General features: G+C 37.5%; 3 protein-coding genes across 6 annotated transcripts; 2 read left to right on the top strand and 1 right to left on the bottom strand.

The window, feature by feature from the left end:
- The first annotated feature begins 273 nt into the window (after positions 1–273).
- On the top strand, positions 274–9171 carry LOC124453695 (serine/threonine-protein kinase Nek4-like). 2 transcript variants are annotated; one of them, XM_047004526.1, is made up of 17 exons: positions 274–645; positions 987–1034; positions 1121–1247; positions 1339–1410; positions 1943–2030; positions 3154–3204; positions 3326–3361; positions 3459–3517; positions 4442–4494; positions 4793–4920; positions 5679–5780; positions 5852–5931; positions 6471–6557; positions 7060–7321; positions 7658–7706; positions 7817–7881; positions 8352–9171. In XM_047004526.1, exons 3-16 carry the CDS (start codon positions 1165–1167, stop codon positions 7867–7869), a joined length of 1203 nt encoding a protein of 400 aa, XP_046860482.1. In that variant the 5' UTR covers positions 274–645; positions 987–1034; positions 1121–1164; the 3' UTR covers positions 7870–7881; positions 8352–9171. The 2 variants fall into 2 exon arrangements, with proteins under 2 accessions (XP_046860482.1, XP_046860481.1); XM_047004525.1 differs by lacking the exon at positions 987–1034.
- Positions 9172–9689: 518 nt separating this feature from the next.
- LOC124453696 (NADP-dependent oxidoreductase domain-containing protein 1-like) lies at positions 9690–24290 on the top strand. 3 transcript variants are annotated; one of them, XM_047004529.1, is made up of 13 exons: positions 9692–9876; positions 9949–10011; positions 10208–10265; positions 10327–10429; positions 13039–13139; positions 13212–13277; positions 13703–13813; positions 14037–14099; positions 14760–14817; positions 15225–15327; positions 15426–15518; positions 15627–15749; positions 21680–22201. In XM_047004529.1, exons 1-13 carry the CDS (start codon positions 9791–9793, stop codon positions 21720–21722), a joined length of 1071 nt encoding a protein of 356 aa, XP_046860485.1. In that variant the 5' UTR covers positions 9692–9790; the 3' UTR covers positions 21723–22201. The 3 variants fall into 3 exon arrangements, with proteins under 3 accessions (XP_046860484.1, XP_046860483.1, XP_046860485.1); XM_047004528.1 differs by lacking the exon at positions 21680–22201 and adding an exon at positions 23795–24290 and having other exon boundaries at positions 9690–10011; XM_047004527.1 differs by having other exon boundaries at positions 9691–10011.
- On the bottom strand, positions 16025–20740 carry LOC124453701. Its single transcript, XM_047004535.1, has 3 exons — positions 20322–20740; positions 17452–17697; positions 16025–16765 (listed from the first exon to the last, which is right to left on the bottom strand). Exons 1-3 carry the CDS (start codon positions 20530–20532, stop codon positions 16464–16466), a joined length of 759 nt encoding a protein of 252 aa, XP_046860491.1. The 5' UTR covers positions 20533–20740; the 3' UTR covers positions 16025–16463.
- Positions 24291–24329: the final 39 nt, after the last annotated feature.

Here is a 24329-nt window from a genome sequence, read left to right as displayed (position 1 = left end):
AGATATTGTGATCTCAGTATCATCCGTGATTGCTTCCTGTGGCGTTCTGTGGAGCTCGTACAAGCTCAGATCTGAAGAATTGAAGAAGGAAAGGTAGTCCAGAAGTTTTGTAAATAGCAATCTTCATTATTAACAGAGCGATGCTCAAGTGATTTATTTACCCCACGATTTTGGTTGAACAAGTTGCTGGCTGCTTGCTTGTGAAGCCATAATACTAATATTCAGTTTAGGAAATTTACAAAAAAAGATAAAATCGTAGGAAAAAAAGCATGAAACAAAGAATAGTGCCAACAGTGCCAGCCTGTTTGCAGGCTAATTAGTATTCTTACTTCACACAGAGGGTCTGGTTGTTTAAAATCCTAACTCCTAATTTTTCCATTTTAAACATTTTGTGTGTAACAGTGTGTTGAGAATCATGATGATAAACATCGATTGAGTTTTGACTAATTTTGAAGATTGTCGATTCTCACTTCTAACTGTAAAAATTGAACTATTTCATTTTGTCCCGTGCGGAAGCTGTGGATTCCAATTTCAAGATGGCGGATTGATTGTATAACATTATTACCACTGATTATTACATGCACAAAGATGCCATTCACAAAATGTCTCTGTTTGGGAGCTTTTCTTGCGGGAAACTTAAAAAAGGTATGGCTCTTACAATGAAATTATTGAGAGAACACATAATATATGAGGTGGAAACTCCAACATTTCCTTCATCTAATCGCATTACAATAAACAGAAAGTCAGAAACAAGCAAAACAACTCATAATGAATAGTGATAGATAGACCAAACATTTGGAGGAAAGTCAAGCCACGTGTAATTCACTATCTAAAACATTTTCAAAACGCATAATTAACATCGACATACCGAAACAGAAATGTCACTGTCAGGGATATATTTTTAGTGGGAAGTTGTAAGATATGTACAGTTTTTGTAGTTTCTGCTTATTACAAAAGTTTGCTCAGTCATTTTGTTATTACTGCAGAGGAAAAGATGGACCTTAATACCACATCATAGGGATTATGGAGCAGAGGTCATGAAAATAGGGAATATACTGTGCAAGACTGCCCACTGTTAGCAGCCATTGAGTTGAATTTAAAAATAGCATTATTATCCTAGGAGGAGGAGATGAAAATTTCTGGTGTATCTCTCATTGCTGATTGATGGATAATTATGAAATAATCAGTACCATTGGCCGTGGTGCATCAGGAAAGGTGTTTTTGGTTCGAAGTTGCAAAGACCATAGGTGAGTGCGCTTTTGATCTGTGACATTTTTTTATTATTTCAGTCATGAAAAGTTTATTTTCTTGTAAAATTGTTACTTGAATATTTTTCAGACAGTATGCTATGAAACAGATCATTCTTAATTCAAAATCCAATACGAAAGAATCAGTTCTGAAGGAAGCAAGGTACACTCTTTGTGATGCATACTTGTAGCATGAGGTGGAGTTTGTGCACACTTCCCTCGAAGAGAGTGTTCAAGTTTCCAGAGACAGAATCTTGAAACAAGGATATAATTGTTGAGACTGCTAGGCAAGGAAGTTAGAGATGGCTGCTTTGGTATGTATTTAGAAGGATGTTGATGGGTATAATATGTGTGAAGGAATTAAAGATAGATGTTTGAGATGGTTAGATCATGTATTGAGCAGGATGTTGTTGAGTGTCTGAAATAAGTAGGGGAAAAAGGAAGCAGAAATTGAGTCAAAGAGAATTTGGTGAAGGAATGTTGTAAAGCATGTGTGAACCTTAAGGATGCAAATGACCAACTGTAAGGTTGTGAAGTTGCACAAATTATGAAAGAGAAGTCAATGACTACTTAAAAAAGTTTTAGATCTCGACTTATTAAAATGATAATGATGATGTTTAACAAATAAACCAGGATGGTTTTCAAAAGTTGGTAGTTTTTTTTTGAGCTTTAACTATTTTGATCTCTGTTTTTAGGATCCTTTCCAAACTGAAGCATCCTCACATTGTGACTTGTTATGAATTTTTCTTTGATGAGCGTGAAGAATGTTTGTCTATTATTCAGGTATTGTCTTGGTTTATTCTACATTTGTGTCGTTTGTTTCGGTTCTTTTATTCAAAAATGAAGAATAATACAAATGTACTTGTTCAATCGTGAATATGGTGGGGAAGTTGGGGACGAGACGCCCTAAACTTTGCGTAGTTCAACCAAAGCCAACGTGTGCTTGTTTTGTTTGTGTATTTGCGATATGTGATATTGCAGTGTACTCCGCTGGGACAGACTGCTCACTGCAGGCTCGTTTACGACCGTCATTTTTCTAATATTTCTAAATGGACTCATTTCGTTAGGGTGTTTCGTGCAAGTTGAACAGAAAAATAAAATTGAACAGAAAAATAAAACCGAAACTATCGGTTCTTTGGCGCGTATAATGTATTCGGTGCGTAAAAAGGACCAAAAGAGCCATTTTTGGTTGACCGCACATTTTTGGCGGTCCGCAAACACAGTTAAGGGATGGGTTTAGGGGAGTGGTGTATGTAAGTGGGGATGGAGCGGGATGCGCATCCCTCTAGCTTTGGAAAGATCGGGTGCAGGAGGGGTGCTAACAAACTTCGTACGAAATTTACGACAAAATTTTGAAAACATTGTGCGAACTTCGTTTACCATCTGAACGTTTTGACACGAGAAGCGAACGAAGTTCGTCCTGGGTATCTTTTCTTTCAAGAATTGCTCGATACGTGAGATTTAAATAACAAAAAGTTATGTAATATGTTTGGCTACGTACGGTTGCCTACTTGTGCCTTCAGGCGTTAGTAATAAACTGCACATTCCCCAAAGTCTCGCACATTCCCCAAGGTCTCGCACATTCCCCAAGGTCTCGCACATTCCCCAAGGTCTCGCACATTCCTCAAGGTCTCGCACATTCTCCAAGGTCTCGCACATTCCTCAAGGTCTCGCACATTCCCCAAGGTCTAGCACATTCCCCAAGATCTAGCACACAACAGTGTCTGTCGTGAATGAAATAACGATATCCACAAAGCAGACACGGAAAGCTAAAACAAAGTAGATTGACCTAACGACATCTTATTTAAACTGTGAAGCATTTACAACATCGGTATTGGCAATATTATATTTTGGTTTATTCACGATGTTTTATGCCAATTGAAAACCGCGCGATGTCTTTTAACAGGATTATTGCGATTGTGGAAACTTGGAGGATCAGATATTTTTGAAAAAAGAGGTTAAATTTTACGTTTGTATATATTGTAACAGTGAATTCAAGTGCTCTTGTTTTCCAAGCTCAAAAACATTGCGAGAATGGAATTGTTTTCTACGAATGATTTTATTTGTCTTTTTCTTAGAAACATAAGAACATCGAAGAAGATCAAATAATGGAGGTGAGGATTGAAAACTGATTTTCTTTAATCTTCCGATCGAGGTTTCGTCTTTAGCGAACTTTTCTCATTTAACAATTGAAATTATTCGTTTCTTAAGTGGTTTGTTCAAATACTCATGGCTGTTCAATATATTCACTCAAAAAAGATCTTGCACAGGTATAAATTAGCAGTACAATCAATTTTTTTATAAAATAACAACAATAAAACGCGTGCGCTGATTGGTCTTTAGCTGTATTTGCGTTAGCCTATGGAAACAGATCTGAGCTCAACCAATCAAAGCAATCAAATAAAATAGCAATAATAAAACGCGTGCGCTTATTGGTCTTTAGCTTTGTTAGCGTTAGCCTATGGAAACAGATCTGAGCTCAACCAATCAAAGCAATCAATTTTTTTTATAAAATAGCAACAATAAAACGCGTGCGCTTATTGGTCTTTAGCTTTGTTAGCGTTAGCCTGAGGAAACAGATCTGAGCTGAACCAATCAAAACAATCAATTTTTTTTTATAAAATAACCACAATAAACGCGTGCGCTGATTGGTCTTTAGCTGTGTTTGCGTTAGCCTATGGAAACAGATCTGAGTTGAACAATCAAATCATTGAAAGAGAATTTGCTAATCAATCATGAGTACATATTAGAAGAAAAATTCAAAACGTTAGTTTTAAATTTATCTGTTTCGCATTATTGTTATTTTATGAAAGAAATGAAAGATGTTTACTGTGTTTGCACAGGCTTATGCAAACATCGGTGACGTTTGGAGAACTCTCGAGAAGGTTCAAACCCTTGCACTGATGTTCTCTCGAGCTTACTCGAAGGTCGTCTCAGTTTACATAAGCTTGAGCAAACACAGCAAACATCTTTTATTTTTTAATTCAAAATTTCAGTCGAACCTCTATTTACGAATTTCTCTCGTAAGTGGATTTGGGTTTTGCCAATATATCCTTACCTCTCACAACCTCACTCAAGCAGGCACCTCTCGTAAGCAGACACTGGTCAGGTCGTCGTCTCCCCTGAGGTGTGTCCGCTAACGGGAGGTTCGATTGTACTTTTAAGGCAGACCACATCGCTTGTATTTTCTTTAGAGATTTAAAGACACAGAATGTCTTCTTGAGCAAAAGTAATATCATCAAGATTGGTAAATGAGCATTTACGCTTATTGTCATTAATGATGCTTCACAGGCCGTTATATATGTTTTTAGTATAGTCGCTGAATAAATGTGAAATTCAAGTATGTGTAATTTATTTCGAATGAACAATATGAACAACGGTACTAATTGCATATGTTGGAAGGAGATTTTTTACGAAGTAATATTTTCAAATCTGCTCTGTTTCGACAGTCGGAATAGGGTTTGATTTCCTTCCTCGGCGTGAACTTCTTTTCGTCAGTTGGGATTTTGTTTCCATGTACGGCTTATCAAATTCTTTATTTACAGGAGATTTTGGAATTGCGAGAGTAATGGAGAACACGTTGGATATGGCGGAAACATGCTGCGGTACTCCTTGCTATTTGAGTCCAGAGTTATGTCAAGATTTACCTTACACCTCAAAGGCAGATATCTGGGTTGGTATCTTGCTAGGCATACATACCAATTTTTTGTGGTGTGTATCGTAATAATAGTGCAATATAGGTGTGTGTTTGATAGTCAACGTACGTAGCCAATGCTGTGGTATCTATAGTACATTGTGAGCGTGTGTTTGATAGTCAACGTACGTAGCCAATTGCTGTGGTATCTATAGTACATTGTGACTGTGTGTTCGATAGTCAACGTACGTAGCCAATTGCTGTGGTATCTATAGTATATTGTGGGTGTGTGTTTGATAGTCAACGTAGCCAATTGCTGTGGTATCTATAGTACATTGTGAGCGTGTGTTTGATAGTCAACGTAGGCAATTGCTGTGGTATCTATAGTACATTGTGAGTGTGTGTTTGATAGTCAACGTAGCCAATTGCTGTAGTATTTATAGTACATTGTGAGTGTGTGTTTCATAGTCAACGTATGTAGCCAATTGCTGTGGTATCTATAAAACATTGTGAGCGTGTGTTTGATAGTCAACGTAGCCAATTGCTGTAGTATTTATAGTACATTGTGAGCGTGGGTGTAATAGTCCACGACTCAACGTAGCCAATTGCTGTGTTATCTATTTTACAATGTGGGTTTGATAGTCACCCGTCCACATACGAGAAGTTTGATGCGCACGACCATGAAACACGGCTTACAACGTACCGTACTGTGACACTAACTTTATTTAGACTACATACTGTATATATAGTGAACTACTTCATGTTGCATTAAGATTTATAACTTTATTCCACTTTAGGCTCTTGGCTGTTTGCTTTACGAGTTATGCTGTTTGCGTCCTGCTTTCAGTGCTGGCAATATCGTGAGCCTGTTTTACAAAATCGTGTCTGGAGAGTTTGAGGTCAGACACATACGTAATAAGAAAAGTTCGAGCTTATTTGTGTAGCACTGGTTTACTATTGATGTTTTTAGCCTTTACCATCGATGTATAGTGAGGACCTTGCAAAAATTATTTCTCAAATGATGCTGAAATCACCAGAAGAAAGGCCAAGGTTAGGAGACAGATCAGAAATCCTTATCTGGGTGCCTAAATAATCATTTACCTAAGAACAGTAACGGTCAGCTGGTGTTCAGTGAGGCTTTAAATGATATTTGGCAAGCGCTACTTTCATCGTCTTACAAACTAACTGTAACGTGTTCATTATATTCTTATAGTATGAATTTACAGAGTAGTACACAACGATAGCTAATTTGCATTTATTTAAAAATGTTGGAGGAAATAAGTTAGTCTTAAATGAAGTGCTCGATACTTCTTATTTTATGGCAGAAGTAGCGGCTCCTTCAATGCTTCGGCATCATTTTCACATCTCGATGAACTCCGGAAATGTAGTAAAGATTCCACAATGCAACCGAAGCAAGAATTTTTATTGGTTCATCTATTTTCACTAGCAATCTTCCGTCTACATTGTCCAAATTTAGTTATCTTTTCTATTATCAAAGTCTTCATTTTGATTTTCAATATTTATGTTGCGTTATGTTATATTTTTTTTCAGTACTTCATATAAGTAATAATGTGCTGTTGTACTTTCAGCGCCGCGTCAATTCTCGATGCACAATACGTAAAGCATTATTTATCGCTGTTTAGTGATGGAAAACAGAATTCAAAAGAGCAGCAACGGTTGGTAGCTTAGACGAACAAATTCCTAATTTCCTTACCTTTTTTCTTTTCAAACTCAATCATCTTTCATTTTTCTATTTGTTTATTATTGGTCTTGTATACCATTATTTAGCTTTAGACCATCATCCATCCATCCATCCATCCATCCATCCATCCATCCATCCATCCATCCATCCATCCATCCATCCATCCATCCATCCATCCATCCATCCATCCATCCATCCATCCATCCATCCATCCATCCATCCATCCATCCATCCATCCATCCATCCATCCTTCCATCCATCCATCCATCCATCCATCTATCCATCCATCCATCCATTCCATCCATCCATTCATCCATCCATCCATTCGATCCATTCATTTATTCGTTCCATTCATTCAATTTACTGGTTGTAGAAAAAATCCACATTTGTAGTGGTGGAACTTGACATTATAGATTTTATAGATTAAAAGGTGATTCGATAAATATGAATCTTGAACAAAATTGATATTTTCATAGTTCTAGTGATGAGGCTTGTCGTAGCTCAAGTCAAGACCAACGACCTTCAATCCTGTCTCACGATGAGCCAAGCTGTCCTGAATATCCCCATGATTTTGAGGCGTCGTCATCGAACGATGAACGTGAATATTCGGACGACTTTGACGATACGGATGAATCTGTGAAGGAACCGTTGGCAGCTAGTGAGGGAGACTGTTCGGCGAGTAAAGTTTGTGTAAAAATGGAGAGTTATTCCGATGAAGAATTTGAGTCTGATTCCGAGGTATTCTAACATGCATTGTTTTTCATAATACGCTCGATGTTAAGCCTGGTCCTCGCTTGTGCATAAAAGTAAAGTATCCTCACTTGCTTGAACTACAATAAGCACAAGCATAAGCATAAATACGCATAAGAAGCGCAAAGAGTTTTGATGATCTTGTGCTCATGCTTTTGTCGCAAGTGAGGAACAGGCTTTGCGTCAGACCCCCCCCCCAATCTTTCAACCCTCGTATTAATTGCCAACAAACTATTTATCTTGCACAAATAACGCCAATTATGTTGTCTTATTTTCTGAAAGTTATACCACTCCCATAGCACATTCAATTCCTTTATAAAACAGTCCGTACAAGATGTGCTTACTTCAGCGCTCGCCGATCAAGATTTACAAGGTTCGGTAAAATTTTGATGGTTGTCAGTTTTTCATATGAATCTTTTGAAAGCATTTTTTCTTATTTTGTTGCCATCGTTGTAATATTCGTTGACATATTTGTGTTGTTAGTTGACGAAGAAACGGTAGAAGATGATGATTACCATCTGACAACAAGAACGTGATGTTACAACGCAGTAAGTCATTGTATATAGTTCTCGTGCTGTCTGTAATGAAAAAATACACAGTAGTACTCATTTGGCGCATCTACCGACGGGTGTCCCATAAAAGGAGGCCTTCAGGAATCTGTGAATTTTACTGCCTGACCTATTTTGAACCCTCCATTATTTGGTTTATTTGTTCAGATTTTCTTTAAGATGTTACGTCAAACTCCCATTAGTAGACGGGCTTTCTTGCTTTTGACAAAGATATGTAATGCATGCACGTTGATCACAATATTTTACGCATTGGTGAGCTTCACAAAACGATAGGCTAATGATAGATACATCCTTAGATCTGTTTAGTTGGCGAAAGCAAATTCGCGTTTTTCTTTGTAAACATTTTGGAAGCACTATTTCATTCGGTGGTTTATGCTATTTGTTGAGTCGATTGAATAGCGCTTTTCATACGACTTTCTAACTTTAAAAATTTTATTAAATTTCTCTAGCGTAGCGTTTGATTGCGATGTGCTGGATCGCACGGATTAACAATGAAACTAGTCGACATCTGTGAATTTAACTGCATTAGGAATGGAACTTTTGATCACGAAGAAACCTTTTAAAGAATTTTCTTGCTCCTTACCGCAAGTCAATGGTTATTCTGTAGTTTATCTTTGATAACAAAGCCATGATGGTGAAGTCTGTCACGTTAGTGTTAACTAGCGAAAACACCTGAACTATTATACGTTCAATTTTTTTGGACTTATCAACTACGAGACGTCATTGCAAACGTAAGTACATGCCACGTACTTTAAAGATTTGTGCTTGTACAAAGCAAAGTTTGTAAACTGAGGTAAAGGATGAGTACCGTCAAATTTTTACTCATTACTAAAAGCATTCGAATTTGATCGCTGATGTGTTGGATGGAGCTATCTCACGTATAAACAGGCAAAGTCGACAACATCTGTTAATGTAACAACAAAATGAATGTAACATTGCGCAAAACCACCTGCTATAAAGTCAAAGGATGGTTATTTCGGTGATTTGTTTAAGTACGAACAATGAATGTTCAACAAATAAACAATCATGTGGAACAAATACTTCATGACATACGTAAAACCACGCTTATAAAGATATTATGAACAGTTAAAATAATTTCTATTACTGAGTTTTTAGAGAATGGAATGCGACACTTAGTATAAATTCAGAAAAAAAAACACGCTCTCCGATAAGAATGATGAAGGAGAAAGGAGGAGGAGAGCGAATAAAAAAAGAGATAGGCTCTCACTCAAATAACCACTCTTAAATACACTAAGTCTTTTGATAAAATTTCTTTATGACTCCTTGCGATCAGGGAGTTATTTTTTAAAATTTTAATAGTCAGGAAAGTCAAGAGCAAACAGAACGCCCTTATATTTCCCTTCTTACCACCTGGCATTCAATCCCCAGTTCGACTGTTTGTTCTCCCACCTGCCGCTTACACCAAGGTATGTTGTCAGAGGGGCGAATCAAGAATCTTCTGCACAGGAGGTCAGCGATGGCCAGTCAAGCTATACACTGAACATCGAAAGCTTATAGTTTTTTGGCGTATTTTCTCATTTTTTTAAACTTTGAAGTGTTCGTAGTCAATTTAATGGCGTTGGAGGATTATTTAACTTGTCTGTTTAGGCTTAGCTAACGTAGTTTTTACCATCATGCATAAGAGTATTGTAATGGCTTTTACAAAAACACACAATTCTTGCAGAATTAACGCTAACTAACTTTAGCAAGGCGCATACGACTGCTGAAAAATCGTTCACTTTTCTTGTGGTAAGAAATCATGTCAAAAGTGTGCGCTCAAGAAGGAAAAGTTCATTGAAAAGTTCGTTTCGTCTTCGTCATCCTCATCTTGTCGTCATGACAACCTATTGTGGCGGATAGTTTAAATATTCAATATGGCTGAAGGATAATGATCCACTGTGATAATGAATTTAGGCGATATCACTCTAATTTGCCGTCTTTAAGCTTTGATTCTGTCTTTGAAGATGACGAGAGGTCAGGAAATACACCTTTGCCACACGACGTATGTAATTCGTGTTTGTGTTTGCTAAATATTGCTTTTTTAAGGCGGCATTATTTTCAACTTCGACAGAGGAACTTGGCTTCTCTTTGCTCGGCATGTTCGCAGGCGTAAGTTATATTTTTTGTTTCACGATAGTAATTACTTTCCTTTGCTTATTGTTTCGTATGAAAGTCTAACGAAAATATATCTTGTCTACTCAAATTCAATTTACAAGCCATAAACAAAACAAACTGTATGAAACATTTCGTTTTTATTTTAAAGTCATCATTATCTCCTATGATAGTTTATGTATGTTCTATTTAGTGTGTATTTTGTGTCGATATTAAAACAAGTAAACAAAGCCATTGCAGATAAGCCGACTGTAAGTATTGCTGTGTATTTCAATTTGTTCCATGTATAATTTGCATTTTTATATTGTTTAGAATGAGTACATGGTAACTCGAGATGGCAAAAATGATCTAAAGATCGGTATCGTTGGTTTTGGCCGACTTGGAAAACAGTTAGCGGTCATTTTGTTAGATCTTGGTATGTAATCATTTTAATACTTTGAATAGATTGTTGCCTGATAAACAGATTTTCTTGGTATGTACAGTTTTTTAACCGCCTAGAGAAACGGTTCGCACACCTCTAAAAGTTGCCATACTTTACTCCTAACATAAATAGTCATGTCTAATTGCATGAGTTTAGCTTTACAATGTTTAGAGTGTACGTGTGGTGCTATTATAGCTTGTTTTCTTGGTCTTGCTACTGCCTCAAGTGGCTCTGCCTGCATCAATTTTTTCGGATTTATATGAAAATGTTAAGAACTCAAGCAATCCACCTTTCCGACAGTGGACACACGTGTCTAAAATACGAGATCAAATTGCAAAATTCGGAGAATCAAATAATCGGACATAGTATTGTTTATGTAGAATAGTGGCAATAAAATGGTTAGGAGATGCTTTTGAGTTTTGGGGCATTTGTGAATATGATTCTTTAGCTGTTCAGGACGATTATTTATAAAGTTAGAAGGCATAACAGTAAATTTTAACCATCTTGAGTTAGAAAAAAGCATAACGATCGAAGGAAAGCTTGAATACTGGCATATTGTCACGCTAATGACTTTTTTGTTAGGATTGTTACGGCGTTTACGGCGTGACTTGAGAATATCCAGGACGGATTCCGGCTGCATAAAGCGCAAAAAATCAAGTCATACAAATTTTTGAACTTTTATTTTTATTACGTGTTGGTCTTGCTGTCTTATAATCACTAATCATTATTATTATTGATGGATGAAATCTCTCTAAAACTGGCTTTTCAGATTCATTTACAAGTTATATACGTAAAATGGAATTTTAAACTGTAGTTATTAATCACGACGCTAAATGATAACATAAAACATTGTCTTATTATGAATATGTGTTAATTGTATTTAAATGCAGTGATGAATCTCATCTGGAATCTCATGATCGAATCGAATCATAAATATCGAATCATAAATATCATCATAAATATCATACAACAGTTAAAAAAAATTCTATGACTTGCAATTTTCTTCGCTCGGATCTGCAGCTAACATCGGATCTGGATATTCTTTGGTAGGGTGGTTTCTTAGAACGAAAGGCATACGATATGCATTTACGTAATAAACTGGACGGCTGTCTCTTGCGATCAAAAGAAGTCCTTTGAATGCGAAAAGTGTACTGTTTAATCACAAAATTACTTGAGAAGTGAAGTTACTTTCTGGATTGAATCATGAAAATAGAAATTATTATCTAAAATGAATTAAAATTTTATGACATAAAGGCTCAATTTAGCCGATACAAATGGCTTGGCTTATTGAATGTTATCTTTGTAAAAAGTAGTATTAAAAAAGTATATAATCCCCTTTTCCCATGAAGCCCATGTGGGCTTTCGTTCATGATGAGAGAGTTACATTGTATAAGGAAGCTGTCGTTCATCACGAAAGAGTTATGAGAAAGTTACATTGTAAAACGTAGCAAGTAAAAAACGTATAAACACGCTTAAAGTTGGTTTAAATTATAAGTCAAAAAGGCAGAAGTTTTTTGAACCTTTGTAGCATCCTTGGATGTACTATTTTCACGAGAACAACTCCAGTAAGAACAAAAAGATGAAATTCGAAAGCAAAAAACCCCGTTTTCGGGCCATGCTTCCCGATACCTTCTTAAGCGTAAGGCACTAGAACGCCGCATGTTAACGTTTCGGTAGGAGATTTCGGCCCCTCCACGCTATCCTACTTGGGAGATGCAATAGCAAGTTTCCGCCCATCAGACCCCGAGATCACCTGCGATAGGCTTTGCTCGGGGTACGCAGGGAGAGTGCGGTCGCGACCGAAGTCTGGGCCCCTAAGCCACTGCATACTATATCGCACCCAGCTTCCACTGCTAGTTGACATCTACTATATGAAGTTTTAGCTTTATATATATATACATAAATTCAAAGCCTTACGAAAGTTGTGGTATTATTAAAGTCACTGCTGCGCATGCCCAGATGATTTCTTTGATAATTTGTGACTAATTGAGCTAATTGCCACAAATGTAGGGCAAGTACACATAGTAAGTCGTTGCCATGACTACGAACAATTGGTCGAGTGAACTGCGCATGCTCGAGCGCATGCGCAGATGATTTCTCTATTAAAATCTTACTAAGCATGCTATTTACTTCAAAATCGGTTCTAGTAGATGCAGTTGGTCGTTGTCATGACCATGAACTTTGGCATCTAGTCAAGTCGACTGCGCATGCGCAAATGATTTATTTGAAAATTCATGACGCCATTTGTATGACTCGCTCCTGCAGCTTGGGGAAGCCTTTTTTGTTTTTATCACAAATGATGTCATACTGTGTATGTATAACTGAATAAAGAAGTGTTGAACGTAATGTATTTGTTAAATAGATCACGTAGTAAATGAAATGTTGGGTGTATAATCATAAAACACTCTAAAATAAAAACAATAAAACGCGTGTGGTGATTGGTCAATAGCCGTATTTGCATTAGCCCGTGCACACCGATCTCAGCTCAACCAATCAAATCAATCAAATAAAAGAGAATTTGCAAATCAACCCAAAGGTCTCCTCGGTTTTTATTTCTTAAATGTATATGTATGTACATATATGTTTATATTGTTATTTTCTAGGTGTCATAAAGCCATCTGATTTGTACATTTCAACTAGATGTCCCGAGGGCTTGGAAAAATTCCAGAATGAAGGCATATGTTGTTGCTTTGATAATGCCCTGGTAAACTGAACTCCATTTTTTATCCATATTATTTTTCTCGTGTTTAATAGTTTTTTTATGCTATTTTGAAAGGTTTGCAAAACTGCGGACGTCCTCTTTCTCTGTTGCTTGCCTTCGCAGCTCAACACCGTGGCCAAGGTATGGTAAGAGCATAAACGACTTTATCTTATGTCATTTTTTCGTGAGTGTGTGTTCAATTATTGATGACTCTTGCTTGAATTATTAAGCCCTTAATAACCGAGCTTGAGGTCTTTACGGAGAAATAACGGACCGAGGTCTTTTTGTACAGACCGAGCCCGTAGGGCGCAGCCTAAGACAGTATAGATCAAGTAATAAAGTGAATGGTTTGAACCCGGGAGTATCGTTACATGTTTGTAGATGTAGATCGTCCAGGTTAGAAAGTCAAGTGACTTCGAAGATGACTACCGCTATGGTTGTAGAAACGTCAGTCAACATCGACATTCTTTTCAGAACTCTACTAACCTGAACGATCTACATCTACAAACATGTATACATCATGTAATCAAAAATCATCCTCAGTCCTTAATACTGTTGATTTTTAGGACATGCAAGGTCTGCTCAGTGATACCATTGTTTACTCCTTTGTGTCTGGCGTCTCCCAAGCACGAATACGACAATTGTTGAAATGTGGAAATGTCATCCAAACAACTCTCGTATCTTTATCACGATGACTTGTGCTTGTACATAAATTGTATGCTTTCCCACTTTACCTCGATCTATTGCGATTATCGAGAACTGTAAAGTCGAGGGAGTCGACAAAATGAACGATCGAAGCGTATGATCACAATTTTGGCTAGTTCGGGCACGGTACAATTCGTTTATACAAACTTAGAGTTTCTTGAAATCGATTTTTCTTAACTCGATGATAACCATCAGCTATTCAAATCGAATTGTGATCCGATTTTTGAGGAATCTACGCCTTGGAAATTTGGAAGAGATGTGAGTGCTGGGATTTTTAGAGTATTTCTGCTTGAGGAATTAAAAAACCTGAAAAACAAATAGTGAAAATTGAGCATGCAGATCGATAGACCAGGTCGACATTCTCGGATCCATTCCACGTCAAGACCCAATCCACGAAATTTTGTAAAATCTCTGCTTTTATAAACAGGTCAACTACACTGCGGAATATTCCGTAATACAACCCCCCAGCAAGGAACTCACCCTTAAACCCGAGCTTCTTAAACACTACAAACAAGCTCTGCAAAATACTTATGATGCAGGGGACCCTAGAACTTGGGAAGTGCATTTGTTTGTTTTGTAACACGTGTCTTGATCTGCCGAGTGCTGTTGTGTTTTCTATATAACGATTTTATGTTTTTACATGAGATTTTCAGCGATCGCCTTAAAAGGCGCAAGCTGTTGCGATTTTCCTTCTGTATAAATAGCAATGTTAAATAAATGAGTAAATACTTTAAGGTTTTATAAATATTCAACACCTTTCTCCCGTTTACCATATGTGTGTTAATTGGTCAATTAATTATATTACATCGACATATACTCTTGTGTATAAATGTCTTGACTATGGTATTTCTAGTGCCAGTCTTTTGTACCATCACTAATGATATATTGCTTGACTAATTCATCGATTCTTATCAACAGGTGAGAGAAAGTCTGGCGGATCCAAAATGCATCGTCGAAACATCTCCCCTTTGTCAAAGTAAGAGCGATGAAAAAAGTTTTGTCGAGTTGTTGGCTTGGGGCAATTAAATCCTTAAAACATGGATACTAAATTTGATTTTTCAAGTTAAACAAAAGTATTTTTTAAGTTTTAAATGTTCTCTACTGACAATGGTCATTTTCTCACATTATCCCCCAAGTGGCGATGGTCATTTACTCGTGTTTCCTCCCCCCTCACTGACAATAGTCATTTACTCATGTTATTCTCCCCCCCCCCCGCTGGCGATGGTTAGTTACTCATGTTATCCCCCAATTGTCGATGGTCATTTACTCGTGTTTCCTCCCCACTGACAATGGTCATTTACTCGTGTTTCCTCCCCACTGACAATGGTCATTTACTCGTGTTTCACTGACAATAGTCATTTACTCATGTTATCCCCCCTGTAGAGTCTTTGCTCGAAATGGATTACCAGTTAATTGAAAGTTACGTGCATGCGTTGATGAATAAATGTATAAGAAAAGATGTGAAAGAAAAGGAGAAAAGTATAAGGTCGAGTTTCGTAACTCTACGACTCAAATTGCTTTTTACGTCTCGTCTTCTTTATACTACTTGATAAATATTCAGTTCAGACTCGTCTCATTTTTCAGCATCTGTATGTCAGTTTTACTTGGTGAGAGTTCTTCCACTTCCGAATTCAAAGATATTTTGTTGGACATCATGAAGAAGAAAACAGACATTAAGTTAGTGTATTTTGACGTGTATTTCTATCTATACTTAATTCATTCGACGCACTAAAAGGTCGGCGTTTGAACTTATTCTTGTGGACAAACAATTTTTTTCTATTCAAGAGAACCTCCCAACGTGACACGAGTTCAAACCAGTTCCCATCACGACTCAATAAGAGACCGAATCATGGAAAACGAAGCGTTCAGAAACGCGTTCACCGAGCAATATGTCAAAGTTGTACAACTGTAAGTGTTTGTTCATAACATTAGTTCCCAGTAACAAGCCTGTCCCTTCATAAAGTTTGTTCCCGCGGTAACATAGCCAAGCCCGTTAATAACATTAGTTTGCAGTAACGTAGTCATTGCGTTCATAACATTAGTTTTCAGTAACGTAGTCATTGCGTTCATAACTTTAGTTTCCAGTATCGCAATCGGCGCGTTAATAACATTAGTTTCCAGTAACGTTGTCAGCCCGCAACTTCAGTCCAGTTTTTATGAAAACTTCAAAGGAACACAGCACGTCCATTAAAATGATTATATTTATTTTGATGAGAAATTGACAGAAATTTATTTTTACACATATGAAGTCCAAAATATTCGTTAAGCACTTGTTAAGAATTTTCTCAATTTTAAAATTGATATTCTTCGTGTTTTCACGTGTACACTGCGTCGCCTTCGCTATCGAAACTGTTGAATGGAGGAAGGCGGTCTTTTTATAGAGCTGGAATGAGAGCACCCCCATCCCAAACCTCTCTCAGTACTCAACCTATATACAACATCATATAGCGGTATATCACAGCGCTCTACGTATAAAAATAACATGTTGGATAAGTATAAGTAGATCAACAGAACTTGATAAAATATAGACAGACATGAGAAAGTTTTCAGTTTGAGACGATGTTATCAGGCTCTTATGATGTGTCAATCGTCAAGAAAGATGTAGCTACGTCAATGATCGTCTCAATCTAGACTCCGACTTAAGGTGTACCTATGAAATGGGATATAATAATCATCATCCGCTCGGTTCAACTCATCGGGCATGTTTCTTTTCCTCTGCCATGCTTGCAGTTTGTCGCTTTTTTCCTCTTGGCGAACCGCGTCGTTCACTTCTTTATAGAACTCGATAAAATACGGCGGGTACTTTTTTTCCATCTTTCGAAATGCTGTCTCACTTATGTTCAGCTCTCTCTTTCCGAGGGAAATGGTAATTCGAATTCCGACACGACCACGACTATCTTTCTGCGGATGGTTTCTTCTCCAATCTATAAAGGAAATTGTTTGAAAATTGTCTTTCCCAATATGAGGTCGATTGTTGACCTCCTTGACTTAAAATGTGGAACTATATGAACGGCAAGCTAAAATCATTTCTTTAGTTCATGCGGCACTGCTCTTGGAATGCAAACCACGTTGAAGTTAAGATTCTCAAGCGAACTGTGGTGAAATTACTCAACCCAAATAAACCCCAGGGATATTGTACTACTTACGTAAACGGCTAGTGAAGTTCCAGCTCTCGAGTAACTCGTAGGGAAGTTGTACTATAGTCTACGTAATTAAACTGCAGTGAAGTTGTAGTTCCTGTAAATAAACCACAGTGAAATTGTACTGCCTACGTGGATTGCAGTTAAGTCGTACTTCCTTAGTATATCGGAGGGAAGTTGTGCTTCCTAAGTAAACCAGAGGAAGGTTGTACAACGAAGTTATGCTGCAGTGAATAACTTGATATAAATATTTTGCAGTAGCGCCGTACTTTTTAAAAAGACCACAGTGAAATTGTGCTTCCTATGTAAATCGCAGTGAAGTTGTACTTCTTAAGTTAATCAGAGGAAGGTTGTACTACTTAAGTTAAACTAGCGAAATTGTAGCTATACTTCCCAAGGAAGGGGACTTGTTAAGTGAAGTTGTACTTTGCGCATGCACCATGACTTGATTGTTCTGTCTCTCTTTTTACCTGAAATATTCAACGTTTTCCATCCGAACTCCTTCGTCGAAAACTTGAACACGTTAATCTTCCTTTGACTGTACAAGTCGAAAATCTTCACCAAATACAGTTTGGTAGACATTGTCACGTGTCTCTTCGCCGTCTTCATCATGAAAAGTCGCAACTCGTCCTCCATCCACTTGGAACCCTTTTCCGCTCCTTTGAAACTGTTGTTTTTGAAGATGAGTTTGATGGACCTCTTCTTCATCATTATTTCTACACATTGAAGAAAAGTTTTCGAAGTTAGTTGCCTTTGAAACTATCAGTTGGCGATTTAGATCATGCGTCATTGATGCGCACCTTCATTGCATAATTACATACCGTAAATGATTGCAAGGAATGGTTCGTGCATTTATTATAAAGATTACATGGTGAAATGTTTTTATTAGAACGGGAATATTGTATAATATACCAAAGTTTATACGGCTCTTGATTGTATGGCACACATCAATTTTCAATGTGTACGAGTGAAAATCCTTATATTTCGTAAAACACCACGTATTTTATTCATATACCTAGGATTAACTGCAGTTTACTTAGAAAAGTTATCTCTCCAATCTCACATTTCTATTGCTAAACGGCCGATGCCCTACCGTGTTTGTGACCTCACCATACTTTATCCTCGTGTAGGGCATCTAAAAATACTCCAGATGCTGACGTCTTTCATGTCTTTACTTGACATGTCAGAATTCATCAGTCGCAAATCTTGTTGTAAATACGTCTTAGCCTTGTCAAATACGGCGGGCATTTTGTATTTAGATAAGTTACCAAACTACCCTTGACGTAAGAACTGTATTCATGGCTGCGTTTGTTGCGGTAGTACAAACCAAGTAACCAACTTCACTCTATATACTAAATCTATTTATATGCTTTTCTTATGGCTATTTGCCACATCCACGCTCTAGTCGTTTCAGTCATTTTATTGGTTTCTATCGCGCAATCTGATTGGACAGAGCCCTATATATGTATCTGCGACAGAGATATAGACGACTCAATAAGAACACAGGGAACAACGACGCGATTCGACGCAATTATATAAGAACCCGTCTTTAAAGATTCACTAGGGATAATATATTATTGATTCTATACCTGAAAGATGAAGTAGTTTAATGCACACGTGTTTCTCTGACTATCAAGCAAAACTTTTCTTCCTAGTAATCAAGTTGGGTTTATCTATCATCTATCAAAAACTTTCTGCGAATCAAATTTTTGCGGATTCAGTTTTTTGTTCAGAACATTTTTCTTTTTCCTTCTTCTTTTATTCGGTTGACAAATATTTACAGATGTCTTCCGCCAGTCGGCAGGAATGTTCCAAATACAAATGATTTTAAATATATGAACTCTCATTAGTAAGTTCACACGTCTAGGTTGTTCTAATGCGAGGCAGTGGCATATCAAGAACGCGGGAAGGGGCGAATTATTTTGACTGAACAAACAGGATTTCCTTGAACAGTGCACTTCTTCCAAAATCAACAAAATCTGGATTTTTCCTGAACGTAAAATCTTTGCAAATGTTTGTAAAAGAGTCGATAGCTTGTCGCCGTCGTGAACTGTGAGAAGTATGTCCACTTATAGTCAACAACAAGCCCCTGTCTCCATTAAACGTGGAAAAGATTTTGAATTACGTATTTAGAAATGGTTGACATGGAACTTTGAATTTGACCGTGCTCGTGGCAGTATCATGTGGTCAACCCTTGCAATTCGTGCAGTTTACCACACAGTTGAGACGATAGATTATTGCGACCAGAACGCAGAGCGCTGATGTGGTTTTGTAAACATCATTTGTTAATCAGATAATACATTGAATACGGATCGACTTCAATCGCTACCTACGGCAAAATTAATTGACTTGACAAATGAATTTTACTTACAAGGCACTATCTTGTTGATTTAAGCCTGCCGTCCAAACAAAATGTGATACGTTGATGGCGAGAGATGGAGACAAAAAACAATCATTAGTACATTGTCAACGCCGCTCCACCCTTCGAGGAAAACATGCTTGGGTGTTGAGATTATCTCTAAGTGGTCTCCCATTTTAAAATGATATATTTGACATGTCCATATATGCTGAAAAGCTACTTATCGCAAGACAGCAAGTCCGATAAACTTTGGAGAGTTTTTGAGATCGAGTTCTAATCGATTGAGAAGCTTGCGGTGTTGTGAATGATTGAAAAAATTTTTGTGAAAAGGGAATCGTATATGTTGCTTGTGTCCCCACTCCCCTAGAGATTGACTGTAGTGTATTGCACTTCATTGACCGGCCCCTAGATGTCGATCTTTTAATATTGATCTACGCGAGTGAAATGGTTCTTAACTTCTTATAACTAAGACTAAATAGCGGATACGGTTGCTATAGATCGTTTTGTCCTTCGATCTTTCTATCGTCACAATCACTGGCCTGCGTAAACAGAATTAAACGAGTCTTGATGCCATTTGCTAAAAGTGTTGTATACGCAGAAATTCTCTTCCAAAATGTAGATTATTGACGCGCACTTCAAGTGCGCGCAATCGTAAAATAATTTGCATAAACGACGCGCCTTTTCCGAGAGAGCTCTCAATTGAGTATTCCGGGCTTAACGCAGGCGTTTGATACTTTGAAAATCTGAACAATGGAATCGCATTTCTCGACGCAATGCATTGCATTTTGGTGCTTGAAAAACGCAAGATGTGTCGTTACTGAGAAGAGAAATCCGGTTTGTTATGTGCTCCGAGCATGTAGAGCTTTGAAAACCATTGGCCGACTTTGTTGTACTACATTACGAATTGCTAGATTTTAGAGTAAATGAAAACAACGGGCATGCGATTGCGTTAGCGTTTATGAGAGAATGCAGCTTACTTACTGGGAAAGATGCATTGTAGATTTATTTTCTTCTCGTGTTTCATGATTTCCGTGTACAACTGAACAACGTATTTTAGGATTGACTTGTGGGTCTTGCGTGCTGGTACTCCGTGAGGCTGCAGGGGATTGGATTGACTCTTTCGTTTATCTTTTATGAAGAACGCGTCAACTGCGGCCATGGATACGAAAAGGAACAAAAACAGCGCTCTCATAGTTCGCGTTTCTCTTTTGAAATCGTAAATATGATTGATTGAGTGTGTGCTCCCTCTTGCTTGAGTCTGTGCAAATTATGTTAACGTGTTTGACCTCGTCGTTTATATACCCTTGCTGATGGCTGCATGCCCGTCGCAAAGCGGAAACATTTTCGGGAATTTAAAAGATAGCAATCATTTAGTATTAATCTGTGGCACTTAAATAAAGAATCCACCTTTAACGACATATGGACAACAAGACGGGGGGGGCGACGCGTGAGTGTGGAATCGCCAGTAAGTCGAACCTGCCCTTCATAGGAGGTTTTTGAAAAGTTTGAAGGGCATATAAACGTTCAGTTTGTGCAGCGTGCGAATACTTTTGAAGCTATATGCTTTCGCAATACATGATCGTTTATCACGTGAGATATATTTTACATCACGCGTGTTGGCCTGTGCGTATAAGTAACTTTTCCACAGCAGATATGGGAACTTATTTTAATCTGGCTCCATTAAAGATTACACATGCTAAGGAAGGACATTCATCTTTAAGTAATCCGACCCACCCATGTTGTTTCATACAAAAGTGCAACTATTTCAAGGTTTCCTCCCTTCTCATAGACGTGAAACGCGCTGTTTTTGGTGTCGTAGAAAAAACTCTGATTTTAGAAGTTGCGGATGACAAAAAACTCTGATTTTAGAAGTCGCGCTGTTTTTGGTGTCGTAGAAAAAACTCTGATTTTAGAAGTTGCGGATGTAATTCTATGCTCGCTGTGTGATAACTCACGAAAGCTAAACTAGTAAACTTCTCTTAACGGCATCATGTCAAAAGGACCTGTTCATGTATTTGAAAATTCGTTGCACCTAAAGTCATGGTGTTCAATATACCTCGTAACGTTCAAGTAAGAAGCTAAATTTTTGAGTGTCCTTCATATAAAGGAACTCCCACACTGCAAAAATTTTGGATGTCTGGACATGCAGACATGATGGCTTTCTATAAGCCCTTGCTAAAAGTTCAAAAATCTCAAATGATTTTCACGGCTTCACGCAAGTGATTCAGATTGCAACCCACCCACCCCCTACGCCGTTAATGTCATGTTTAGACTTTATTGATGTTTTCGACTACCAACACTGTCTCACTAATAAAATATTATTGGATTCTTTGTTGAAGGTGCAGCAACTTGGAATCTTGGAATAGATTTCCTATAGAATAGATATGCAGAAGAATGATGACGAGTAGTTATCTTGAACTATTTCCTAATTCTTTTACTCGACGATTGGTATTTTGCTAGTGTGTGGACCTTTCATGGTCGTTTGCGCATTGTGTGTGCGACATTTACCAGTTCATGACGTGTGGGAACTTTTTTGTTAAGTATCAGCTGGAAAAGATGGTATGTACTCGTGAAATTCCAGACGCAATGTTAGAGCGGCCAAGCCTGCAGGATTGCGTAGCTGGCATTCCGTTTGACGTAAGTTCAGCGACTGTTGAGCTATGCTGTTGTACGGTCACGCAATACAAGGACACGTTGAATTGAAACCGCAATTGTTTGTATAGATAATGTTGACATCGGTAAGCGTAGAATGAGAGTAATTATACCGACGTTTATTAACAGTGTTACATTTCCTGTGACGACATGTTAAGTTAATCTATTGTTTACATTATGTTTACGACAAGAAAAAGCAAAAATCTAAATCCTACTGACTTTGTTTACTTAACCGACACTTGCGCTCTTCTTCCTGAAGATCCAGAAGCGAAGGGCATCCCTGCAGTTGACCCCTGCATTGGTATAGGGTCCGCTTTAGAGGTTTGTCCATTTTCTTTCAACGAACTATTCGTCTGATTCCGGAACGTGATCGACCTACGTCGATGAAATGATCCGTTCTCTCGAGATATTCTTCACAATGGCTATCATCCAAACACAAAAAACCAATTACGATCGTAATTACGACTCTTTAAGTCCAAACATATGTAGTTTCCGTCGCCAGTTCGGTATTCCTGCAATTTTAACCTTGCTACTCTACTTTCGTACACCAGATGGCATCAAAAGGCCGATGTAATAAAAATTCAACGTTGCGTATCGTTAGAAATAGAACCCAAACTGTATGCGAACATTTCAGCTGAACCAGTTTCAAACAGCCCTTTCATTGATATTCTTTAATTGAGCCGTAGAAGGATGCGTATGTACCGATGCACTATGCTGCTGATTTTTCGTTGAACTGTCTCGAAGATTGCATAAACAAAATTTTCTTAGATGGGTAATAGATCCTATGTATATATTCGTTGTTTCAACTGAGTGTTGCGTCAACATACGTACGCAAACTGAGTATGGCTGTTTCATTTTGACGAATTTCTGGGGTTGGATCGTTAATTTGATAACAATTCAAAACAGCTGGTCTCAGTTTTGCACTCAGTGCGTACTGAATCATTTTTAAGACATGATATTTCGCATTATCGACAGATGGAAACAGTATGATTCGATGTTTTCCTTACTCTGGCAATATGGTACGGAGCATAATATGTGTGCCTGTATCTATCGAGTTTTCGACTTTTTGTCTTTTTTAATTTTTATTAAGCCAAGTGTAAAATCCTGTTTATAGTTAGCTCAGTACTATCATCGTTTATATAGAGTGTGTAGAATATGTTGAAAGTTTATCATCTTTTTGATTGTCCTTCCATACGATGGATTTCTTTCTTTGAGAAAGAGTTTCAGGTAGAAATGGCAAAATGCCGACAAAGATTGTGAAGAAAGATGATCAATACTCCAGAAACAAGTTGCGATACTTAAGCCATTCTCTTTAGTTCTTACAATATCACGAAGAAAGAAACTTCGGCTTATTGTTGTCGGGAACATTTTTTTTCTAAATAAGTTCGATGTATATGAATCTATATTGCGTGACATAACCGCGGGGGGCTCTCTTACCGCAATTATTTGGCTTGCCTCTCGAATGTAGACATCTACTAGTAATCATCACCTCCGTAGTTCCTCGTCGTTTTTGAACAGATTTGTTGATGCGCAAAAGATATCTTTATGCCGTGTGTATATATTAGTATATGTTTTTGTCTGGAATATATTTCGCTTGTTCCACTCGTTATTACTTGTGTCTTCAATGCAAACTATAGTTTAGGGCACTCACAAGTTACACTTTTACACTTCAGGAGAGTGTCCATTTATTTTGAAAGAATTTCAATTGATCTACCGAAGATTTTTGATGGTGTTTGCTAAGCTTTGTATCAAATATTCATTTCCGTGTTATGTTCATCTATAGGTTTTTTTTTCGTTTCTAGATGCTTTCAGAAGATTTCTATTACATGTTGAAGGAAATCTGCTTAGCGTGAGGAGATTATTGAACTCGTTTCAGAGTTTCGTCCTTAAAGGAGAAAATGATAGAGCTAAAAGCAAAGCTCTTAATATAAAAATGCCAAGTTTTAAGCGTTGAAAGAACTTGAAGCAATGATTTTTAAATCGAGTTTTCAATTTCAAAACCTCACTGCAAATGAAAATGAGAAAGTGATTTCTTTTAAACACAATTATAAGTAATTTGCTGGGTTAACTTAGTTTAATGTTAGTGTGGTACTTTCTCGTGAAAGCGGTGTAGTCTTTCGGTTGTCCAAGAAATATTTAGTCTTCTTTCACCATTTTTCTCACTGACATCTTTCTGCGAACTGGGTATTTTTAAAATATCTACTTTTTCACAGAGCAACTTTTCTTCGGGGCGAATGAAAACCGTTTGCAGTAATAGATGATGTCTTTATATATATAAGTATATGTTTGAAATTACTATTCAAGTTTTTTTTTTATCTGGCGTTGTTTGCCATCCCT

This window comes from Xenia sp. Carnegie-2017, unplaced genomic scaffold (assembly GCF_021976095.1).
Source record: "Xenia sp. Carnegie-2017 unplaced genomic scaffold, XeniaSp_v1 HiC_scaffold_25, whole genome shotgun sequence".
Taxonomy (NCBI): Eukaryota; Metazoa; Cnidaria; class Anthozoa; order Malacalcyonacea; family Xeniidae; genus Xenia; species Xenia sp. Carnegie-2017.
The sequence above is the reverse complement of the archived record's forward strand: the minus strand, read 5'-3'. Positions and strand labels throughout refer to the sequence as shown.